Below are 20,824 nucleotides of genomic sequence, written 5' to 3' on the forward strand. Positions count from 1 at the left end.
TCTAGCCGCCGTGACAACCCCAGAGCAGAGACTTAGAGGCCCGGTACCGGGTACCCCTCGGCCCTGCGGCGGTGGGGGCGCTCCAACTTGGCGTCACGAACAGGATCTACTTAAGCCTGAAGAATCAGGTCATGTGTGCCTTGGAACTGTGATTTACTGTGCTTGGACTGTACTTTATTAGAAGGGCTGTGCATTGCCGCTTGCCGCCAGAAGTTCCCGCCAAAATCGCCGCCATTGCTGCGCCAAAGAAGAAGGAGGGCGTGCCATGGGAGGAGCCTATCAAAGTGGTGCCAGAAACGGCGACCGCCCCCTGCGTCTCTTGCTGCAAAGCGGTGACCTGCCTCAAAGCAGAGAACAGCCCTCTGACTTTCAACGGCGGGAACGAGGTGAAGAAGGAGGCCGATCTTGGAGAAATGGCGGAGCCAGGTGCATGCGTTGCCGCCGAATGCCCGACAGCGACGATGAGCAGCAAGTGCCCGAGCAACGGCGAGGTGATCCCGGCCTGCCCTTACCCATTAAAGGCGGACCCGCGTCCACCGCTAGTGAGGGACCCGAACCCCTTGGAGCCGCCAGTGGAGGAGCCGAGCCTGCCTATCCCAGCCACGGAACCATGGAGGGCGGAGCTACATCAAGAGGTGACGCCAGAGGAGCCGCGGTTCGGGCTGCAGCCAATTCCAGTGTCCTTGTCAACGGACCGGAGCGACACCGGTGGAATCACATCAGGCGCAGGTATGGACGACGTCCCTACTCCGCTGGTCGATTCTGCTCTCCCGACCGATCCGGCTCCCCTGACCGATCCCGCTCCAGTGACCGTTCCTCACCCCAGCAATGATCGTTCCTTCTTGGTGGAGCGGGTCATCCTCACCTCTAACGCGATGGGAAAGCTGGTGCCTCCGCTACCAACCAAGATGGGAGAACCCATAGATGTGGGCCCAGACGGAGTGATCCTCCGGTGGGACACCCCCTGGACCGGGCCGGATGGGACCCGGGAGGATGGCCTCACCCTTGCGGTGCTTACCTGGGAACAGTATAAGCAATGTCTAATACAACACTGGAAAGATCGAGACGAGACCGAACCACCGGACACACAACGTAGGAAGTCTACTCCCGGCAAGAAAGACGTGGTAAAGCGGGGAACCGTGCTGGCCTACCACCCGAAGAGGGGATGGGGCTCCATACAGGAACCGGGGCTACCAACTGATGTCTTTGTTACTAGCTATAACGTGAAGACCCCCTGCTGCAGCCGAAATGGTGATCCATTACAAAGGGGGGATCAGGTGACCTACACCCGCCATCGGAGTGCACAAGGATGGTGTGCCCGGAACGTTCGACGGTGTGAGCCTGAGAGAGCGCCCCCTGTTGCCCCGATCATGACTGATCCCGATTTGCCAGATCTTATTCCTATCACCACCGTACGCCTCGTAGCGGCTCCTGAACTTGCAAGCAGGATTAGCCTTCAAATTCAGGCACCGGCTGATCTGATGGCACCTGAGAGACCAACTACCGGCTCCGGAGTTGCCTCAACCGGGGGTGGGAGACCACCCCCAGACTTGGAAGAATAAACCTCGGAAACCTGAAATTGTAAATAGTTGACTGTTTCTCTGCTGTTCCGCTAAAACCCGTCCAGGGTTAACTCTTAAGGGGATCCCTTTGTTGACCCGGGATCCCTATTGTTTTGCTTTTGTTTGTTTTTCTGAAGTTTTTGCACAAGTTTCTAGAACTGCTGAAATCATGAACAGTGCATGATCCGAACTTCTTGTATATAGTTTGCACCTTATTAAAGGCGCTCCCTACTGGTTTTACTCAAAGAAGGACTCTTTGTGAAGATACCACACTGGAACCTTTGCTGAGTATGGACTGGTAGCTTGAGAAGGTGTGCTACCTCACAGAGACTTGGTCCCCTCTTAAAGGGGATGTTCATTTGTTGCGCTTAAACCGTGATATTGCTTTAAGACTGGAAGCAATAATGTCTTGACCAAAGAACGTGATGATAATGTTTATATGAGAAAGTTATATGCATTTAATTAGTTAATTGTGAAGAAATATTGATGATGTTCTCTAAGAAGAAAAAGGTGAAAGATAGAAGAAGGATGCAGTGGGCCCGTAGGGATAGACGTGGTGTCCAGCATGCATGATAGAAAGATAATGAGAAGGCTTAATGTTCAATAGAAAATGTTTTGATAATGTTGATAGGTAGTTAGGATAGAAGGTAAACCCTGAGTCCTCATAGGAGTCATGTAGAGCACCACAGCACCCCCATCATCCACACCTGTTATTCACTGTGCGCCCCACGGCAGGGTCATGGACCGGGGTCTAGCCGCCGTGACAACCCCAGAGCAGAGACTTAGAGGCCCGGTACCGGGTACCCCTCGGCCCTGCGGCGGTGGGGGCGCTCCAATTGTATTGGGCAGGTGATGAGCAGTGCCTGGTTTTCTCCACACATACCGCTTAGAATTATCACCAAAAAGGTCTATCTTCGTCTCATCAGACCAGAGAATCTTATTTCTCATAGTCTGGGAGTCCTTCATGTGTTTTTTAGCAAACTCTATGCAGGCTTTCATATGTCTTGCACTGAGGAGAGGCTTCCGTCGGGCCACTCTGCCATAAAGGCCCGACTGGCGGAGGGCTGCAGTGATAGTTGACTTTGTGGAACTTTCTCCCATATCCCTATAGTTGACTTTGTGGACCTTTCTCCCATATCCCTACTGCATCTCTGGAGCTCAGCCACAGTGATCTTAGGGTTCTTCTTAACCTCTCTCACCAAGGCTCTTCTCCCATGATTGCTCAGTTTGGCTGGACGGCCAGGTCTAGGAAGACTTCTGGTGGTCCCAAACTTCTTCCATTTAAGGATTATGGAGGCCCCTGTGCTCTTAGGAACCTTGAGTACTGCAGACATTCTGTTGTAACCTTGGCCAGATCTGTGCCTTGCCACAATTCTGTCTCTGAGCTTCTTGGCCAGTTCCTTTGACCTCATGATTCTCATTTGGTCTGACATGCACTGAGAGGTCTTATATAGACAGGTGTGTGCCTTTCCAAATCAAGTCATATCAGTTTAATTAAGCACAGCCGGACTCCAATGAAGGAGTAGAACCATATCAAGGAGGATCACATGGAAACGGACAGCATGTGACTTAAATATGAGTGTCTGAGCAAAGGGTCTGAATACTAATGACCATGTAATATTTCAGCTTTTCTTATTTATTAAATTTGCAAAAAATTCTACATTTCTGTTGTTTTCAGTCAAGATGGGATGCAGAATGTAGATTAATGTGAAAAAAATGAACTTTTTTGAGTTTACCAAATGGCTGCAATGAAACAAAGAGTGAAAAATTTAAAGGGGTCTGAATACTTTCAGAACCCACTGTATATATGTCCCCCATCTTGGGCCCATGCGGGTATATATGTTCCCCAACTTGGAATATTTGACCACCACCCTAGTATATATGTCCCCTATCCTGGTATACATATCCCTAATACTGATTTATTTTATATACACTACAGTTCAAAAGTTTAGGGTCACTTAGAAATGTCCTTATTTTTTTAAGAAAAGCACAGTATTTTTTTCCAATAAAGCTAACATTAAATGATTCAGAAATACACTCTATACATTGTTAATGTGGTAAATGACTATTTTAGCTGCAAACGTCTGGTTTGTAATGCAATTGTCATGTCGGACGCTGTTCAGACCAGGTCGTCCGACAGACAGCGGTAATTCCGCTTTTGACCACTATTTGCTCATTGGCGTCTGCTAGATTTTATCTAGCTGTTCTGAGGTTAATTTACCTAATCCTTGGATTGGAAGCTGGGCCATGCCCACTGCCTTTAAATAGTTCTCCTGATCTTTGGGCGTCGCCGATTATAGCTTCTGTCTTATGCGTTGTTATCTCGGTCTGGTGAGGAGAGGTGGTGGTTGGAGATTCGTTGCTGGTGGTGTATTTTCCTTTGTCTTATTTACTCCTTCCTATATTTGTATTTATTTTGCCCTGCACATTTATAGTGTATTCCTGAGTGACTGCGGCGTGGTGTATATTTTCCTTTATCCTTGTCTGTGCTAACTGTGGGTATTGGGGAATAACATCTTCACTGGGTGGTGGGCGGAGGTTTCAGCCTAGGGCTGAGCTCAGGAGACAGGGTGAGGTTCGAGGCCTGGACATGCACACCTTCAGTGTAAACTCCAGGTAGAGGGTCAGTCAGGATTTCCCTAGTCTGAGGGAAACTGCAGGGGCCCGGGTTATTAGCTCTCGCTCACCTAGTCTCTCCCTGACATTATAATCGGCCCAACAACACAAAAAAAAAAAAAAAGGGGTTTCTTTTTTTTGTGTTTTGTCATGGATCCCATGACTTCCATAACCCGCCAGTTGGAGGCGCTGTCCCTACAGGTCACGGAGTTAAGGGGGACAGTACAGCAACAGGGACTTGCAGTGTCTAATGTGCAAGCTGGAGCGACAGGAAGAGTTGCTGAGCCTAAATTTCCTTTGCCTGAAAAATTTGCTGGGGAACGCAGTAAATTTGTTTCTTTTCGTGAAGCTTGCAAACTATATTTCCGTATGCGCCTGATATCTTCAGGTAATGAGGATCAGCGTGTGGGCCTGGTGTTGTCATTGTTGAGTGGGGATCCCCAAGCATGGGCATTTTCTTTGCCATCTGATTCTGCTGCATTTGACTCTGTGGAGAGTTTTTTTTCCTGTCTTGGGAAAATCTACGATGAACCTGACAAAATGGCTCTAGCAGAATCTAAGATACGCTCTATTCGCCAGGGGGAGCGAGTTGAAGAGGATTACTGTTCTGAATTTCGTCGCTGGGCGATCGATACACAATGGAATGATCCAGCATTGCGGAGTCAGTTTATACATGGGATTTCTGGAAGGGTTAAAAAAGCCCTTCTGATGTAAGAGACTCCTGCTTCACTAGATTCCGCCATGAGTCTGGTTGTCCGCATTGATCGCCATTTGCGTCAGGCGGAGCATGTGACACCGCCTATGGGAGAGGGTTTAGGTTCACGTAAGGTTGCTGCAGGTGAGCCCACGGAGCCTATGCAAATCGCAGGGGTGTCACATGTGAAGCGTCCAGTCCCTGAGCTCAGGAAGCAGGGAGCCTGTTTTTACTGTGGTAAAACGGGTCATTTTATTAACATCTGTCCTCTGCTGCCTAAGAAAAACGCAACGGCGGAAAACTTCTAAGCTCAGAGGGTGTGGAGGAGACCAGTCTGAGCTTATGTATATCCTCCATGGTGGTTACTCAGTGCATGCTCCCTGCTAAGGTTTTTGTTGCTGGCAGTGAGCTGCCAATTACTGTTTTTGTGGATAGTGGTTCAGCCACAAATCTCATTGATGAGGAGTTTGCGCGCACAGCAGGTTTTAGGATTGAAAAACTGTCTATCCGCGTGGTCACCATCAATGCTGCTCCTCTCTCTCAGGGGGAGATTACTGAATTTGTGGCTGAGGTGAAACTCCACATTGGAGTTCTACATTCTGAGCGGGTTACATGTAAGGTGCTCAGGAATCTTCCTGCTCAGGTGGTTTTGGGTTTTCCTTGGTTGTCTATGCACAACCCGGTAATTGACTGGAAAACTCAGGACATAATTCGGTGGAGCGAGTTCTGCCAGGAGAATTGCCTGGCCACATGTGTGGCTGCAGTGACTTCAAGCGTTCCGGAGTCACTTCAGGATTTTGTGGATGTGATCTCTGAGAAGGGTTGTTCACAGTTGCCGCCACATCGTCCTTATGACTGTTCCATCAAGTTTAAACCAGGGGCCAAATTGCCTAAAGCAAGGATGTTTAACATCTCCGGTCCGGAGAGACAAGCGTTAAAAGATTACATTGCTGAAAGCTTGAGCAAAGGGCACATCAGGCCGTCATCCTCGCCGGTGGCAGCAGGGTTCTTCTTCGTGAAAAAGAAAGATGGCGGATTACGCCCGTGTTTGGATTTCAGGGAGTTGAACCAGATTACGGCTCGTGATCCATACCCTATGCCTCTGATACCAGATTTGTTCAACCAGGTGGCAGGTGCTAAGTGGTTTACCAAGCTTGACCTCAGGGGGGAGTACAACCTCATAAGAGTCCGTCAAGGTGATGAGTGGAAGACGGCTTTTAATACCCCTGAGGGTCATTTTGAAAATGTGGTGATGCCTTTTGGGTTGACTAACGCACCTGCAGTGTTCCAACATTTCATCAATGATGTGTTCTCGCATGTTTTGGGGAAATTCGTTATCGTGTACCTAGATGACATTCTAATATATTCTTGCGACCGTGATACTCATTTAGATCATGTCAGGCAGGTGTTACAGCTTCTCAGAGAGAATAAGCTGTATGCTAAACTTGAGAAATGTGTATTTTCTGTTCAAGAGTTGCCTTTCTTGGGTTATATTGTGTCTGCTTCTGGTTTTAAAATGGACGCCGCTAAGGTGCAGGCGGTGCTGCGTTGGGAACGTCCTGATAACCTGAAAGCACTTCAGCGGTTCCTTGGGTTTTCTAACTACTATAGGAAATTTATCAAGGATTTTTCCATCATTGCTAAACCGCTGACATGACTAAAAAGGGTACCAATTTCTCCGTTTGGCATGAGGCTGCTGTGCGCGCATTTGAATTTCTTAAGAACAGTTTTGTTTCAGCCCCCATTCTTGTGCAGCCAGACGTATCAAAACCTTTTGTTGTGGAAGTCGATGCGTCTGAGGTAGGTGTGGGGGCGGTACTATCTCAAGGCTCATCTTTGAGTGGTTTACGTCCGTGCGCCTATTTCTCCAAGAAACTGTCGTCTGCCGAACGTAACTACGATATCGACAACAGGGAGTTGTTGGCAATTAAGTTGGCCTTTGAGGAATGGCGACACTTCTTGGAGGGGTCGGTACATCAGGTAACTGTTATTACCGATCATAAGAATCTGCTGTATTTGGAGTCTGCCAAGCGTCTGTCCCCCAGGCAGGCTCGCTGGGCATTGTTTTTCATGCGGTTCAATTTTGTGGTCACTTACAGACCGGGATCTAAAAACACTAAGGCAGATGCTCTGTCCAGGTGTTTTCCAGGGGGAGAACCTCGGGAAGATCCAGTACCCATCCTCCAAAAGGGTGTTGTGGTTTCGGCTCTCACTACCGAGGTTGAGGCTGAGATTGCCGAGGCTCAGGAGGAGGTACCATCTGAGCTTCCCGTCAACAAATCTTTTGTACCGCTTCATCTCCGCCTAAAGGTTTTGGCGGAGCATCATGATGCTGTCCTGGCTGGTCACCCAGGGGTTAGAGGTACCTTGGAGTTGGTGTCACGTCGGTTTTGGTGGCCCAAGATCCGACAGGACGTGGTCTCATACGTGTCAGCTTGTACCACGTGCGCTAGGGCTAAGACGCCTCGCTCCCGTCCTGTTGGCACACTACTTCCTCTTGAGGTACCTAGTAAGCCATGGACGGAAATCTCCATGGATTTCATCACTGATTTGCCCTCATCAGCTGGAAACACGGTCATCTTGGTGATTGTTGATCGGTTTTCTAAAATGTCGCACTTTGTGTCTTTGCCTGCGTTGCCTAACGCTAAGACTCTGGCCCAAGTATTTGTGCAGGAGGTGGTCAGACTTCATGGGGTTCCGTCTGACATCGTGTCTGATAGGGGGTCTCAGTTTGTGGCAAAATTTTGGAGAGCGTTTTGCTCACGGCTGGGAATCAAGTTATCTCATTCTTCGGCGTTTCATCCTCAGTCAAATGGTCAGACTGAGCGTATGAACCAAAATTTGGAACAGTACTTACGCTGCTTTGTCTCTGATAACCAGGAGGAGTGGTCTACCTTTCTTCCTTTGGCTGAGTTTGCCATCAATAATCACCGCCAGGAGTCGTCTGGGGAGTCTCCGTTTTTTTGTGTTTACGGGCTACATCCTCAATTTTGTACCTTGAGTCAGAGGGGCTCTTCCGGCGTTCCGGAGGAGGACCAGTTAGGAACACAATTGTCATCAGTCTGGAGGAGAGTTAAACAGCGCCCGTTGAGTGTGGGTGCTAGGTACAAACGTGTGGCTGACAGTAGGCGTGTGCCATGTCCGGACCTGAGTGTGGATGACTGGGTGTGGTTATCCACAAAAAACATAAGACTCAAAATACCATCCCTTAAATTGGGTCCACGGTTTATTGGTCCATTTAGGGTCACCGCCGTCATTAACCCAGTAGCGTACCGATTGGAGCTCCCTACGGTGTATAAGATACACAACGTGTTCCACAGGTCTCTTCTAAAGAAGGTGGTGGGTTCTGTGGATGCGGCGCCTATGCCACCTCCAGTCTTGGTGGATGGTAATTTGGAGTTTGAAGTCTCCAAGGTGGTTGACTCTCATGCAGTGTGTCGCACTTTACAGTACTTGGTACATTGGCGTGGTTATGGGCCTGAGGAGAGGTCCTGGGTACCAGCCTCGGACGTTCATGCTGACGGGCTGGTCAGGTTGTTTCACCGCCGTCATCCCGACAAGCCGGGTCCTATTAGCCGTGAGGGCCCTGGGGTCCCTCGTAGAAGGCAGGGTACTGTCATGTCGGACGCTGTTCAGACCAGGTCGTCCGACAGACAGCGGTAATTCCGCTTTTGACCACTATTTGCTCATTGGCGTCTGCTATATTTTATCTAGCTGTTCCGGGGTTAATTTACCTAATCCTTGGATTGGAAGCTGGGCCATGCCCACTGCCTTTAAATAGTTCTCCTGATCTTTGGGCGTCGCCGATTATAGCTTCTGTCTTGTGCGTTGTTATCTCGGTCTGGTGAGGAGAGCTGGTGGTTGGAGATTCGTTGCTGGTGGTGTATTTTCCCTTGTCTTATTTACTCCTTCCTATATTTGTATTTATTTTGCCCTGCACATTTAGGCCATGTTCACACTTTGCGGTTTTTACCGCGGATCCGCGGCGATTTTGATGCTGCGTGTCCGCAGCAGTTTCCATTGCGTTTACATTAACATGTAAACCCTATGGAAACCGCAAACCGCAGTGCACATGCTGCGGGAAAAACCGCGCAGAAACGCAGCAGTTTACATTCCGCAGCATGTCACTTCTTTATGCAGAATCGCTGCGATTCTGCACCCATAGGAATGCATTGAACCGCTTACTTCCCGCATGGGGCTGTGCCCACGTTGCGGGAAGTAAGCGGATAATGGGCGGGTGGTACCCGGGGTGGAGGAGAGGAGACTCTCCTCCAGGCCCTGGGAACCATATTTGGGGTAAAAAAAGAATTAAAATAAAAAATCATGTTATACTCACCTCTCAGCGCTGCACGCGGCCGGCCGGTCAGAGTTGCTGTGCGAACAGGACCTGCGGTGACGTCGCGGTCACATGACCGTGACGTCGCGGTCACAAGACCGTGACGTCACGAAGGGTCCTTCTCGCACATAATCTTTGGAACCGGAGCGCCGGGTGCAGCGCCGAGGAGATCGAGACGTCAGAGGGTGAGTATATAAACTTTTTTTTTTATTTTAACATTACTATTGATGCTGCATATTGCTGCATATGCAGCATCAATAGTATAGGCGGAAACCCGCAGCGGAAACCGCGGAACAAACCGCGATAAATCTGCAGGGATAACCGCAGAGGTTTTGCCCTGCAGATTTATCACATCCGCTGCGGGAGAACCCGCAGAGGTCACCCGCAAAGTGTGAACATGGCCTTATAGTGTATTCCTGAGTGACTGCGGCGTGGTGTATATTTTCCTTTATCCTTGTCTGTGCTAACTGTGGGTATTGGGGAATAACATCTTCACTGGGTGGTGGGCGGAGGTTTCAGCCTAGGGCTGAGCTCAGGAGACAGGGTGAGGTTCGAGGCCTGGACATGCACACCTTCAGTGTAAACTCCAGGTAGAGGGTCAGTCAGGATTTCCCTAGTCTGAGGGAAACTGCAGGGGCCTGGGTTATTAGCTCTCGCTCACCTAGTCTCTCCCTGACAGCAATATCTTCATATGTATATAGAGGCCCATTTCCAACAACCATCACTCCAGTGTGCTTATGGTACTTTGTGTTTGCTAACTGTGAAAGAAGGCTAATGGATGGTTAGAATACCCTTGAAAACCCTTGTGCAAGTATGTTAGCACAGCTGAAAACAGTTTGGCTGATTAGAGAACCTATAAACCTGATCTTCCATTGAGCTAGTTGAGAATCTGGAGCATTACTTTTGTTGGTTCCATTAAACTCTCAAAATGGCCAGAAAAAAAGAACTTTCATGTAAAACTTGCCAGTCTATTCTTGTTCTTATAAATGAAGGCTATTACATGAGAGAAATTGCCAAGAAACTGAAGATTTCCTACATCGGTGTGTACTACTCCCTTCAGAGGAGATCACAAACAGTCTCTAACCAGAGTAGAAAGAGAAGTGGGAGGCCCCGCTGTACATCTGAGCAATAAGACAAGTACATTAGAGTCTGTAGTTTGAGAAATCAACGCCTCACAGATCCTCAACTGGCAGCTTTATTAAATAGTACACGCAAAACGCCAGTGTCAATGTCTACAGTGAAGAGGCGACTCCGGGATGATGGCCTTCAGGGCAGAGTGGCAAAGAAAAAGCCATAGCTGAGACTGGCTAATAAAAGGAAAAGATTAATATGGGCAAAAGAACACAGACACTGAACAGAGGAAGATTGGAAAAAAGTGTTATGGACAGACAAATCCAAGTTTGAGGTCTTTGGATCACACAGAAGAACATTTGTGAGACGCAGAACAACTGAAAAGATGCTGGAAGAGAGCCTGATGCCATCTGTCAAGCATGATGGAGGTAATGTGATGGTCTGGGGTTGCTTTGGTGCTGGTAAAGTAGGAGATTTGTACAAGGTAAAAGGGAATTTGAATAAGGAAGGCTATCAATCCGCTTTGCAATGCCATGCCATACTCTGTGGACAGCGCTTGATTGGAGCCAATTTCATCCTACAACAGGACAATGACCCAAAGCACACCTCCAAATTATGCAAGAACTATTTATGGAAGAAACAGGCAGCTGGTATTCTATCTGTAATAGAGTGGCCAGCACAGTCACCAGATCTCAACCCCACTGAGCTGTTGTGGGAGCAGCTTGACCGTATGGTACGTAAAAAGTGCCCATCAAGCCAAACCAACTTGTGGGAGGGGTTTCTGGATGCATGGGGTGACATTTGTCCAGATTACCTCAGCAAATTAACCGTTAGAATGCCAATGGCCTGCAATGCTGTAATTGCTGCAAAGGGAGCATTTTTTGACGAACGCAAAGTTTGAAGGAGAAAATAAAATTAAAGTATGAGTTTTCATGGAAAATACAAAATTGTCTGGGTGACCCTAAACTTTTGAAAGGTAGTGTGTGTATGTATATATATATATATATATATATATATATATATATATATATATATACATACACACACACACACACACTAGATGGTGGCCCGATTCTAACGCATCAGGTATTCTAGAATATGTATGCGTAGTGTATAGCACATGCCACGTAGTACATTGCGCAGCCCACGCTGTACATTGCGCATCCCGCGCAGTACATGGCGCAGCCCACACAGTACACGTAGTATATTGCGCAGCCCACGTAGTATATTGCCCAGTCCACATAGTACCGTATATACTCGAGTATAAGCTGAGATTTTCAGCCCAAATTTTTGGGCTGAAAGTGCCCCTCTCGGCTTATACTCGAGTCATGGCCGGCAGTGGGGTCGGTGGGTGAGGGGGATAGAGGACCGTCGCATACTCACCTGTTCCCGGCGCTCCTAACGCTGTCCCATGGTCTCCCTCGCTGCAGCTCTTCCTCTATTCAGGGGTCACGTGGTACCGCTCATTAAAGTAATGAATATGGACCCCACTCCCATAGGGGCGGAGCCGCATATTCATTACTGTAATGAGCGTTATCGGTGACCGCTCATTACAGGAAGAAGCTGCGGTACCATGGGACAGGCAGGGACAGCGTCAGGAGCGCCGGGACCAGGTGAGTATTTCATATTCACCTGTCCGCGTTCCATTTGCCGGGCGCCGCTCCGTCTTCCCGTCCTCTTGCAGTGACTGTGCAGATCAGAGGGCGCGGTGACATATTAGTGTGCGCGCCGCCCTCTGCCTGAACAGTCAGTGCGGAGAGACGGGACGCTGAGGAGCAGTGGGCAGCGACGAGAGGCGAGTATGTGATTTTTTTTATTATTGCAGCAGCAGCATTACATGTGGCACAATGCTGTATGGAGCGACTATGGGGCCATAACTGTATGGAGCATTATATGGGGCATCTATGGGGCCATAACTGTATGGAGCATTATATGGGGCATCTATGGGGCAATAACTGAATGGAGCATTATATGGGGCCATAACTGCATGGAGCATTATATGGGGCATTATATGGGGCCATAACTGTATGGAGCATTATATGGGGCCATAACTGCAAGGAGCATTATATGGGGCATTATATGGGGCATCTATGGGGCCATAACTGCATGGAGCATTATATGGGGCATCCATGGGGCCATAACTGCATGGAGCATTATATGGGGCATTATATGGGCCCATAACTGTATGTAGCATTATATGGGGCATCTATGGGGCCATAACTGCATGGAGCATTATATGGGGCATCTATGGGGCCATAACTGCATGAAGCATTATATGGGGCATCTATGGGGCCATAACTGCATGGAGCATTATATGGGGCATCTATGGGGCCATAACTGCATGGAGCATTATATGAGGCATCTATGGGGCCATAAAGAACTGCATGGAGCATTATATGGTGCTCCTGATTCAATATGGATATTCAAAAACACTTAACCTACTGATGTCTCAATTAATTTTACTTTTATTAGTATCTATTTTTATTTTTGACATATACCGGTAGCTGCTGCATTTTCCACCCTAGGCTTATACTCGAGTCAATAAGTTTTCCCAATTTTTTGTTGCAAAATTAGGGGGGTCGGCTTATACTCAGGTCGGCTTATACTCGAGTATATACGGTACATTGTGCAGCGCACGTTGTATATTGCGCAGCTCACGTTGTATATTGCGCAGCCCACGTTGTATATTGCCCAGCCCACGTTGTATATTGCGCAGCCCACGTTGTATATTGCGCAGCCCACGTTGTATATTGCGCAGCCCACGTTGTATATTGCGCAGCCCACGTTGTATATTGCGCAGCCCACGTTGTATATTGCGCAGCCCACGTTGTATATTGCGCAGCCCACGTTGTATATTGCGCAGCCCACGTTGTATATTGCCCAGCCCACGTTGTATATTGCGCAGCCCACGTAGTACATTGCGCAGCCCACGTTGTATATTGCCCAGCCCACGTTGTATATTGCCCAGCCCACGTTGTATATTGCCCAGCGACGTAGTATATTGCCCAGTCACGTAGTATATTGCCCAGTCACGTAGTATATTGCCCAGTCACGTAGTATATTGCCCAGTCATGTAGTATATTGCCCAGCCATAGTATATTGCCCAGCCACATAGTATATTGCCCAGCCACATAGTATATTGCCCAGTCACATAGTATACAGCACAGAGCCACGTAGTATACTGCCCAGTCACGTAGTATATTGGCCAGTCACGAAGTATGCACCATATCCCTGTTAAAAAAAAAAGAATAATAAACATCCATTTACCAGAAACATAACTGGCAATACACAGAGGCAAAAAGCGAAAAGTAAAATAATATATATTTTATTAATATCCATAGATTAAAAAACATACATAGACAAAACAAGGGAATTTCTTGACAAAAATAACCGATGGCAGCAAAATGTGAGGATCAAAAAACATGGGAATAAATCAATTCCTATGGGATATATCAAATATGTCACCATAAATATATAAATTTGAGGAATTCTGTGTGGCGAAACGGCGCTGTCGGGGTCTCTGGTGGTTATGCATAGTGAGTAACTATTTTACTTTATTGGGATATTTTTGCTATTAAGGCTTATCTTACTAAGTGTTCCGCTGCTAATGTTTAAATAGGATCTATATTTGCACAGCACTATGCACTTTAATTAATAGTTTCCACATATTAAGCAGCGTCAATTTATAGAAACACTATGTAGGCTTTTTTAGCTCCATAGCTTAATATTTATTATCCTTAGTCTTACTTTGTCTGCCCTCATTGGACTGTTTGCATTATGCACATTACTGTTTAAAGGAAGGGGGGCTAAGGCTGCTTGTAAGATTTATATATTTATGGTGACATATTTGATATAACCCATAGGAATTGATTTATTCCCATGTTTTTTGATCCTCACATTTTGCTGCCATCGGTTATTTTTGTCAAGAAATTCCCTTGTTTTGTCTATGTATGTTTTTTAATCTATGGATATTAATAAAATATATATTATTTTACTTTTCGCTTTTTGCCTCTGTGTATTGCCAGTTATGTTTCTGGTAAATGGATGTTTATTATTCTAGTTAAGAGGTGGGCACTTTATTATTGGACCCATTTTGGTAATGTAAAAAAAAAAAGAATGTAGAAAGAAAATAAAAAATAGTTACATACTCACCTTCTGGAGCCTCCGGTTACCGATGCTCCTCGCTTGCTCCGGTCTGAAGATTGCATTGCGGTCTCGCGAGATGATGACGTAGCGGTCTCGCGAGACCGCACGTCATCATCTCGCGAGACCGCACTGCATGCAGCGGTCACCGGGGCATCGCGAGGAGCATCGGTAACCGGCCGCTTCGATCCGGGGGGCCACCGGAGGGTGAGTATCTAACTATTTTTTTTTAATTATTTTTAACATTAGATATTTTTACTATTCATGCTGCATAGGCAGCATGAATAGTAAAAAGTTGGTCACACAGGGTTAATAGCAGCATTAACCGAGTGTGTTACACTGCGGTCAACGCTGCCATTAACCCTGTGTGAGCGCTGACCAGAGGGGAGCACAGAGCGGGCGCTGTGACCGGAGGGGAGTACGGAGCGGGCGCTGTGACCGGAGGGGAGTACGGAGCGGGCGCTGTGACTGGAGGGGAGTACGGAGCGGGCGCTGTGACCGGAGGGGAGTACGGAGCGGGCGCTGTGACCGGAGGGGAGTACGGAGCGGGCGCTGTGACCGGAGGGGAGTACGGAGCGGGCGCTGTGACCGGATGGGGAGTACGGAGCGGGCACTGACTGCGGGGAGGAAGGAGTGGCCATTTTCTTCCGGACTGTGCCCATCGCTGATTGGTCGAGGCTGTTTTGCCACGACCAATCAGTGACTTGGATTCCATGACAGAGGCCGCGACCAATGAATATCCATGACAGACAGAAAGACAGACAGAAGGACAGACAGACAGACGGAAGTGACCCTTAGACAATTATATAGTAGATATATATATATATATATATATATATATATATATATATATATATATATATATATATATATATATATTTCTTCGTTCTGCCACTGTTCTTCAAAAAAAATAAAATCATAGAATGTTAATGTTGGAAGGGACCTCAGGGTTCATCGTGTCTCCAACCCCCTGCTCAATGCAGTGTAATGATTATACTCACCTTTCCCCACTCCAACGATGTGGGGTGTCCTCTTCTGTAGGCGGCGCAAAAGCCATCAGCTGACTTCAGTGTGCAAGCGATGGACAGAGCATGACATCACTGCTATGCGGCGCAGCCAGAGATTTGTAACACAGACATCTGCTTCTGGCCCCTTTCGGTGTTTGCCATGTGGGGCTGGTGATGCGATGCTTTGTGCTGTGATGTGTGGAGCTGGTGATGCTCTGTATTGTGAGGTGATTGAGTGTTCGGTGTTTGTCATGTGGAGCCGGTATAGCTTTCTTTGGTGATGTTTCTGGGCATTAGGTGTTTGCCATGTGGAGTCGGTAATACTTTGTGCTGTGATGTTTCTGAGCTGTGATGTTTCTGAGTGTTCAGTGTTTGCCATGTTGAGCTGGTGATGCTTTCTATGGTGGTGTTTCTGGGCGTTTGATGTTTGCCATGTTGAGCTGGTGATGCTTTGCATGATTACGTTTGTGTGGAGTCGGTGATGGCATGTTTTAAGATGCTGTTGGCGGAACATTTGTACACCTACATAAATAGAAAGATGGATGAATGAGAGATAAGTACTTTAGCCATACTCTCTGGCATTACCTGTTTATTTTTATCTGTTACTGGGGATGCTTGTAAGACCAAGTGAAGGCCGCAGTTATTGACCTGCAAAAGGGAACAGAAGTAATTAATGCGTACAAAGGTAAATTAAACCAGGATCATTTAGGCCCTGCTCACACTGTGATTATGATGCTACTTTTTTGTACCAGAGAGGAAAAACAGATACAACTGTAACAAAACACAAACGGGGTCGATGTGAACTCACTGCAGTCTATAGCTCTGATGGGTCCACCTGAATCACATTTTTTGGGGGGAATGGAGATAAACTGCATATATGCAGAGTGAACAGGGCCTTAAAGACATTTTCGTTTGGAGATACATTCTTTAATATATTGACACTGATAGAATATGGACCGCCGTAGTCCGCAGCATACTGAGGCCTGCAACTCTAATCAAGGACCTGAAAATTAGCTCTCCAGAAGAAACAGTGTCTCTAATGCCACCGTTTGTGGCCAGAGTCATGTATTTGTTGTGGGCACCAAGACGTGGTCGACTAAGTTTTGGTGCCCGCCTCAAATAGACAGATACGTTGGAAAATGACTCCTGACAGGGCAAACAGTGACTGCATCACAGCACAGGCTGCATCATTATAGTTAATGACGCGAGCCCTGACAGAGCCACTGGCGCAATTTGAGCCAGGTCTATGTCCTCAGGTCGGATGTCCGCTTTCACATGTGTCAGCTAGCTGTGTTTTTCACGGATAAAACACATTATTTCTAATCTATGAGGCTGTTCACGTTTCTCGTTTTTTTGCGGACAGGGTGGTCTGCAACAAGAAAAAAAAATAGATACATTCAACTCAGGTATCAAACTCACCAACAAAAGTACTGTATATGAAAAATATTAGATAGCACAGACTGCTACCCGTGTGCTGTCCTTTTTTTAACAATGTAATAGATAGGAGAAGCTTTGCAAGTTATTTAATTTTTCATATTAGAAAATCACGGTGGCTCAGTGGTTAGCGCTGCAGTGCTGGGGTCCTGGGTTCAAACCCCAGCAATGATAACATCTGCAAGGAGTTTGCATGTTCTCCCCATGTTTGCGTGGATTTCCTCCGGGTTTTCAGATTTCCTCGCACATTCCAAAGACATACTGATAGGAAATTTAGATTGTGAGCCCCAATGGGGAGAGTTACGATAATGTGCGCAAACTGTAAAGCGCTGCGTAATGTTAGCGCTATATAAAAATAAAGATTATTATTAATATTATCACGGATGTGACACTGATGTTAAAAATAGACAACTGAAAGTTGCCCCTTTTATGTTTGTGTATGTGAAAAATGACTGACATCACAAAGAGCCACAAAAGATCTCCTACATGGGGTCTCACTACTTCCTGGTACTCCATTAGGGTTCATCACAGACATTTATGGCTTAAAATATGGATTTATATTGGATAATGTGACATCTGTGAGCATCTGATCACAGGCGCTGATAGCAGAGGAGAGAAGGCAGCACATAATAATAATAATCTTTACTTTTATATGGCGCCAACATATTCCACAGCGCTTTACAGTTTGCACACATTATCATCGCTGACCCGATGGGGCTCACAATCTAAATTCCCTATCAGTATGTCTTTGGAATGTGGGAGGAACCGGAGACCCCAGAGGAAACCCACGCAAACACGGGAAGAACAGTCAAACTCTTTGTAGATGTTGTCCAAGGTGGGATTTGAACCCAGGACTCCAGCGCTGCAAGGCTGCACTGCTAACCACTGAGCCACCATGCTGCCCTACATCATCCATCTACCAGTGTTCTGTTATTTCAGATGGACCCTGTACCAACCGCCATAGACTACACACTGCTCTACCGCGACCGAAAGTTATTAAAGATTGCTGCATAAAACCCCCCATACAATGTGGCAGGGGTCTGCCATCACTGATAACGTTCTGCTGCCAGTTATAGACTTCACCTTATAATAATAATAGATCATACCCTCCGCCATATGCCAAAATATCATACCCTCCATCATATAATATTACCTCATACCCTCCTCCATATAATAACAATAATACATCATACCCTCCACCATATAATAATTATACATCGTACCCTCCACCGCATAATAATATATCATACCCTCCACCATAAAATAATAGTTATATTATTATATGCTGGAGTGTATGATGCATAGTTATTATTATATGGCGAAAGGTATGATGCATATCATACTCTTCGCCATATAATAATAACTATACATCATACCCTCCGCCTTATAATTATACATCATACCCTCTACCACATAATATATCATATCCTCCACCATATAATACCTATACATCATACCCTCCGCCATATAATTATTATTATACATTTTTTATAGCGCCATTTATTCCATGGCGCTTTACATGTGAAAAGGGGGCAAGTATAGACAAATACAATAAACATGAGCAAAAACAAGGCACTAACAGGTACAGAAGGAGAGAGGACTCTGTCCGCGAGGGATCACAGTCTATAGGGGATGGATGAGGAAACACTAGGAGAGGGTAGAGCTGATCATGCGGGTAAAGAGTTCCAGAGTATGGGGGAAGCATGGGAGAAGTCTTGGATGCGGTTGTGTGAAGAAGAGATAAGAGGGGAGTAGAGAAGGAGATCTTGTGAGGATCGAAGGTTGCGTGTAGGTAAGTACCAGGAGACCATGTCACAGATGTATGGAGGAGACAGGATGTACATGGCTTTGTATATCATAGTAAGGCTGGGGTCACACTTAGCGTAGGGAAATACGGTCCGTTTTTTACAGGCGTAATACGCAGAAATGATCCCAAAACAGTGATCCGTATGTCATCCGTATGCAGGGTGTGGCTGCGTATTTTGCGCATGTAAACCTCCGTATGTAATCCGTATGGCATCCGTACAGCGAGATTTTCTCGCCGGCTTGCAAAATGGACATAGAATGGATCCATGGGTTCAAATATTCGTGAAAACATGTATACAGTCATATATACAGTATATATAGCAGGCTCCTTGTTGTAAAATTATTTAACCCCTTCAGATGGATTTACAGGACTGCACGCCGGGGAGGTATGGGATATTGTTGCTTTTTTCTTTTTTTTCTTTTACAGAACGAGGGTCTTCAGGTGGATTAAGCATACAATAAAGATTTTACAACCCCATGTGTTTATTTATTTCATTAAAATACTTTATTCATAATGTGTGTGTGTTTGATTAACCATTTCGTACTATTGGATTAATAATGGATAGGTGTCATAATTGACGCCTCTACATTATTAACCTGGCTTAATGTCACCTTACAATAGCAAGGTGACATTAACCCTTCATTACCCCATATCCCACCACTACAGGGGAGCAGGAAGAGAGAGGCTAAGTGCCAGAATAGGCGCATCTTACAGATGTGCCTTTTCTGGGGGGCTGGGGGGCAGATGTTTTTAGCCAGGGGGGGCCAATAACCATGGCCCTTCTATAGGCTATTAATAGCTGCCCTCAGTCACTGGCTTTACCACTCTGGCGGAGAAAATAGTGCGGGACCCACGCCACTTTTTTTCCGTGATTTAACCCTTTATTTTAACAGCTAGAGCCCCCAAATTTTACACACACACTCTACTAACATTATTAGTGAGGAATATGTAAAAAAAAATAAGGGATATGAAATGGTTTACTGTATGTAATCCATGTCTCATATCCGGTCGGGTTTGATAAGGAGAGAGCAAAAGCCGACAATTGAATTACTGGCTTTTAACCCCTCTCTGACATTAGACGTACTATCCCGTCGAGGTGGGGTGGGCCCGTATGACCACCGACGGGATAGTACGTCATATGCGATCAGCCACGCTCACGGGGGAGCGCGGCCGGGTGTCAGCTGACTATCGCAGCTGACATCCGGCACTATGTGCCAGGAGCGGTCACGGACCGCCCCCGGCATATTAACCCCCCGCACACTGCGATCAAAAATGATCGCAGTGTTCCGGCGGTATAGGGAAGCATCGCGCAGGGAGTGGGTTCCCTGCGTGCTTCCCTGAGACCCCCGGAGCAACGCGATGTGATCGGGATGCTCTGAGGTCTCTTACCTCCTCCTCCCTGCACTAGGCCCGGATCCAAAATGGCCGCGGGGCTGCATCCGGGTCCTGCAGGGAGGTGGCTTCACAGCGCCTGCTCAGAGAAGGCGCCGGGAAGCCTCCAGGAGTGCACTTCAGATCGCTGATCTGACACAGTGCACATCAAAGTGTCAGATCAGCGATCTTACACTATAACATGATGCCCCCCCTGGGGCAATGTTATAGTGTAAAAAAAAAATATTCACGTGTGAACATTTTTTTTACAAAAATTCCCAAAAAAATAAAAAATAAATATTGTTCCTATAAGTACATTTCTTTGTCTAAATAAAAAAAAAACAATAAAAGTACACATATTTAGTATTGCCGCATCCGTAATGACCAGACCTATAAAACTGTCCCACTAGTTAACCCCTTCAGTGAACATCGTAAAAAAAAAAAAAAACACATGGCAAAAAAAACCGCTTTATTATCATACCGCCAAACTAAAAGTGGAATAACACGCGATCAAAAAGAAGGATATAAATAACCATGGTACCGCTGAAAACGTCATCTTGTCCCGCAAAAAACGAGTTACCATACAGCATCATCAAAGAAAAAAGTTATAGTCCTCAGAATAAAGCGATGCAAACATAATTATTTTTTCTATAAAATAGATTTTATCGTATAAAAGCTCCAAAACATAAAAATATGATATAAATGAGGTATCGCTGTAATCGTACTGACCCGAAGAATAAAACTGCTTTATCCTTTTTACCAAACGCGGAATGGTATAAACGC

At 46.4% G+C, this 20,824-nt stretch overlaps 1 protein-coding gene across 2 annotated transcripts in view; it reads right to left on the reverse strand.

Annotated features, from left to right (window-relative positions):
- Window positions 1–20,824, reverse strand: part of LRRC49 (leucine rich repeat containing 49) — a 296,862-nt gene that overhangs the window by 258,250 nt on the left and 17,788 nt on the right. For both annotated transcript variants that reach the window (XM_077263871.1, XM_077263870.1), the window contains exon 2: window positions 16,015–16,077. In XM_077263871.1, coding sequence (XP_077119986.1) covers window positions 16,015–16,077 — 63 coding nt within the window. The remainder of the gene's footprint in view (window positions 1–16,014; window positions 16,078–20,824) is intronic.

Source organism: Ranitomeya variabilis, chromosome 5 (assembly GCF_051348905.1).
Source record: "Ranitomeya variabilis isolate aRanVar5 chromosome 5, aRanVar5.hap1, whole genome shotgun sequence".
In the NCBI taxonomy this organism is placed as follows: domain Eukaryota; kingdom Metazoa; phylum Chordata; class Amphibia; order Anura; family Dendrobatidae; genus Ranitomeya; species Ranitomeya variabilis.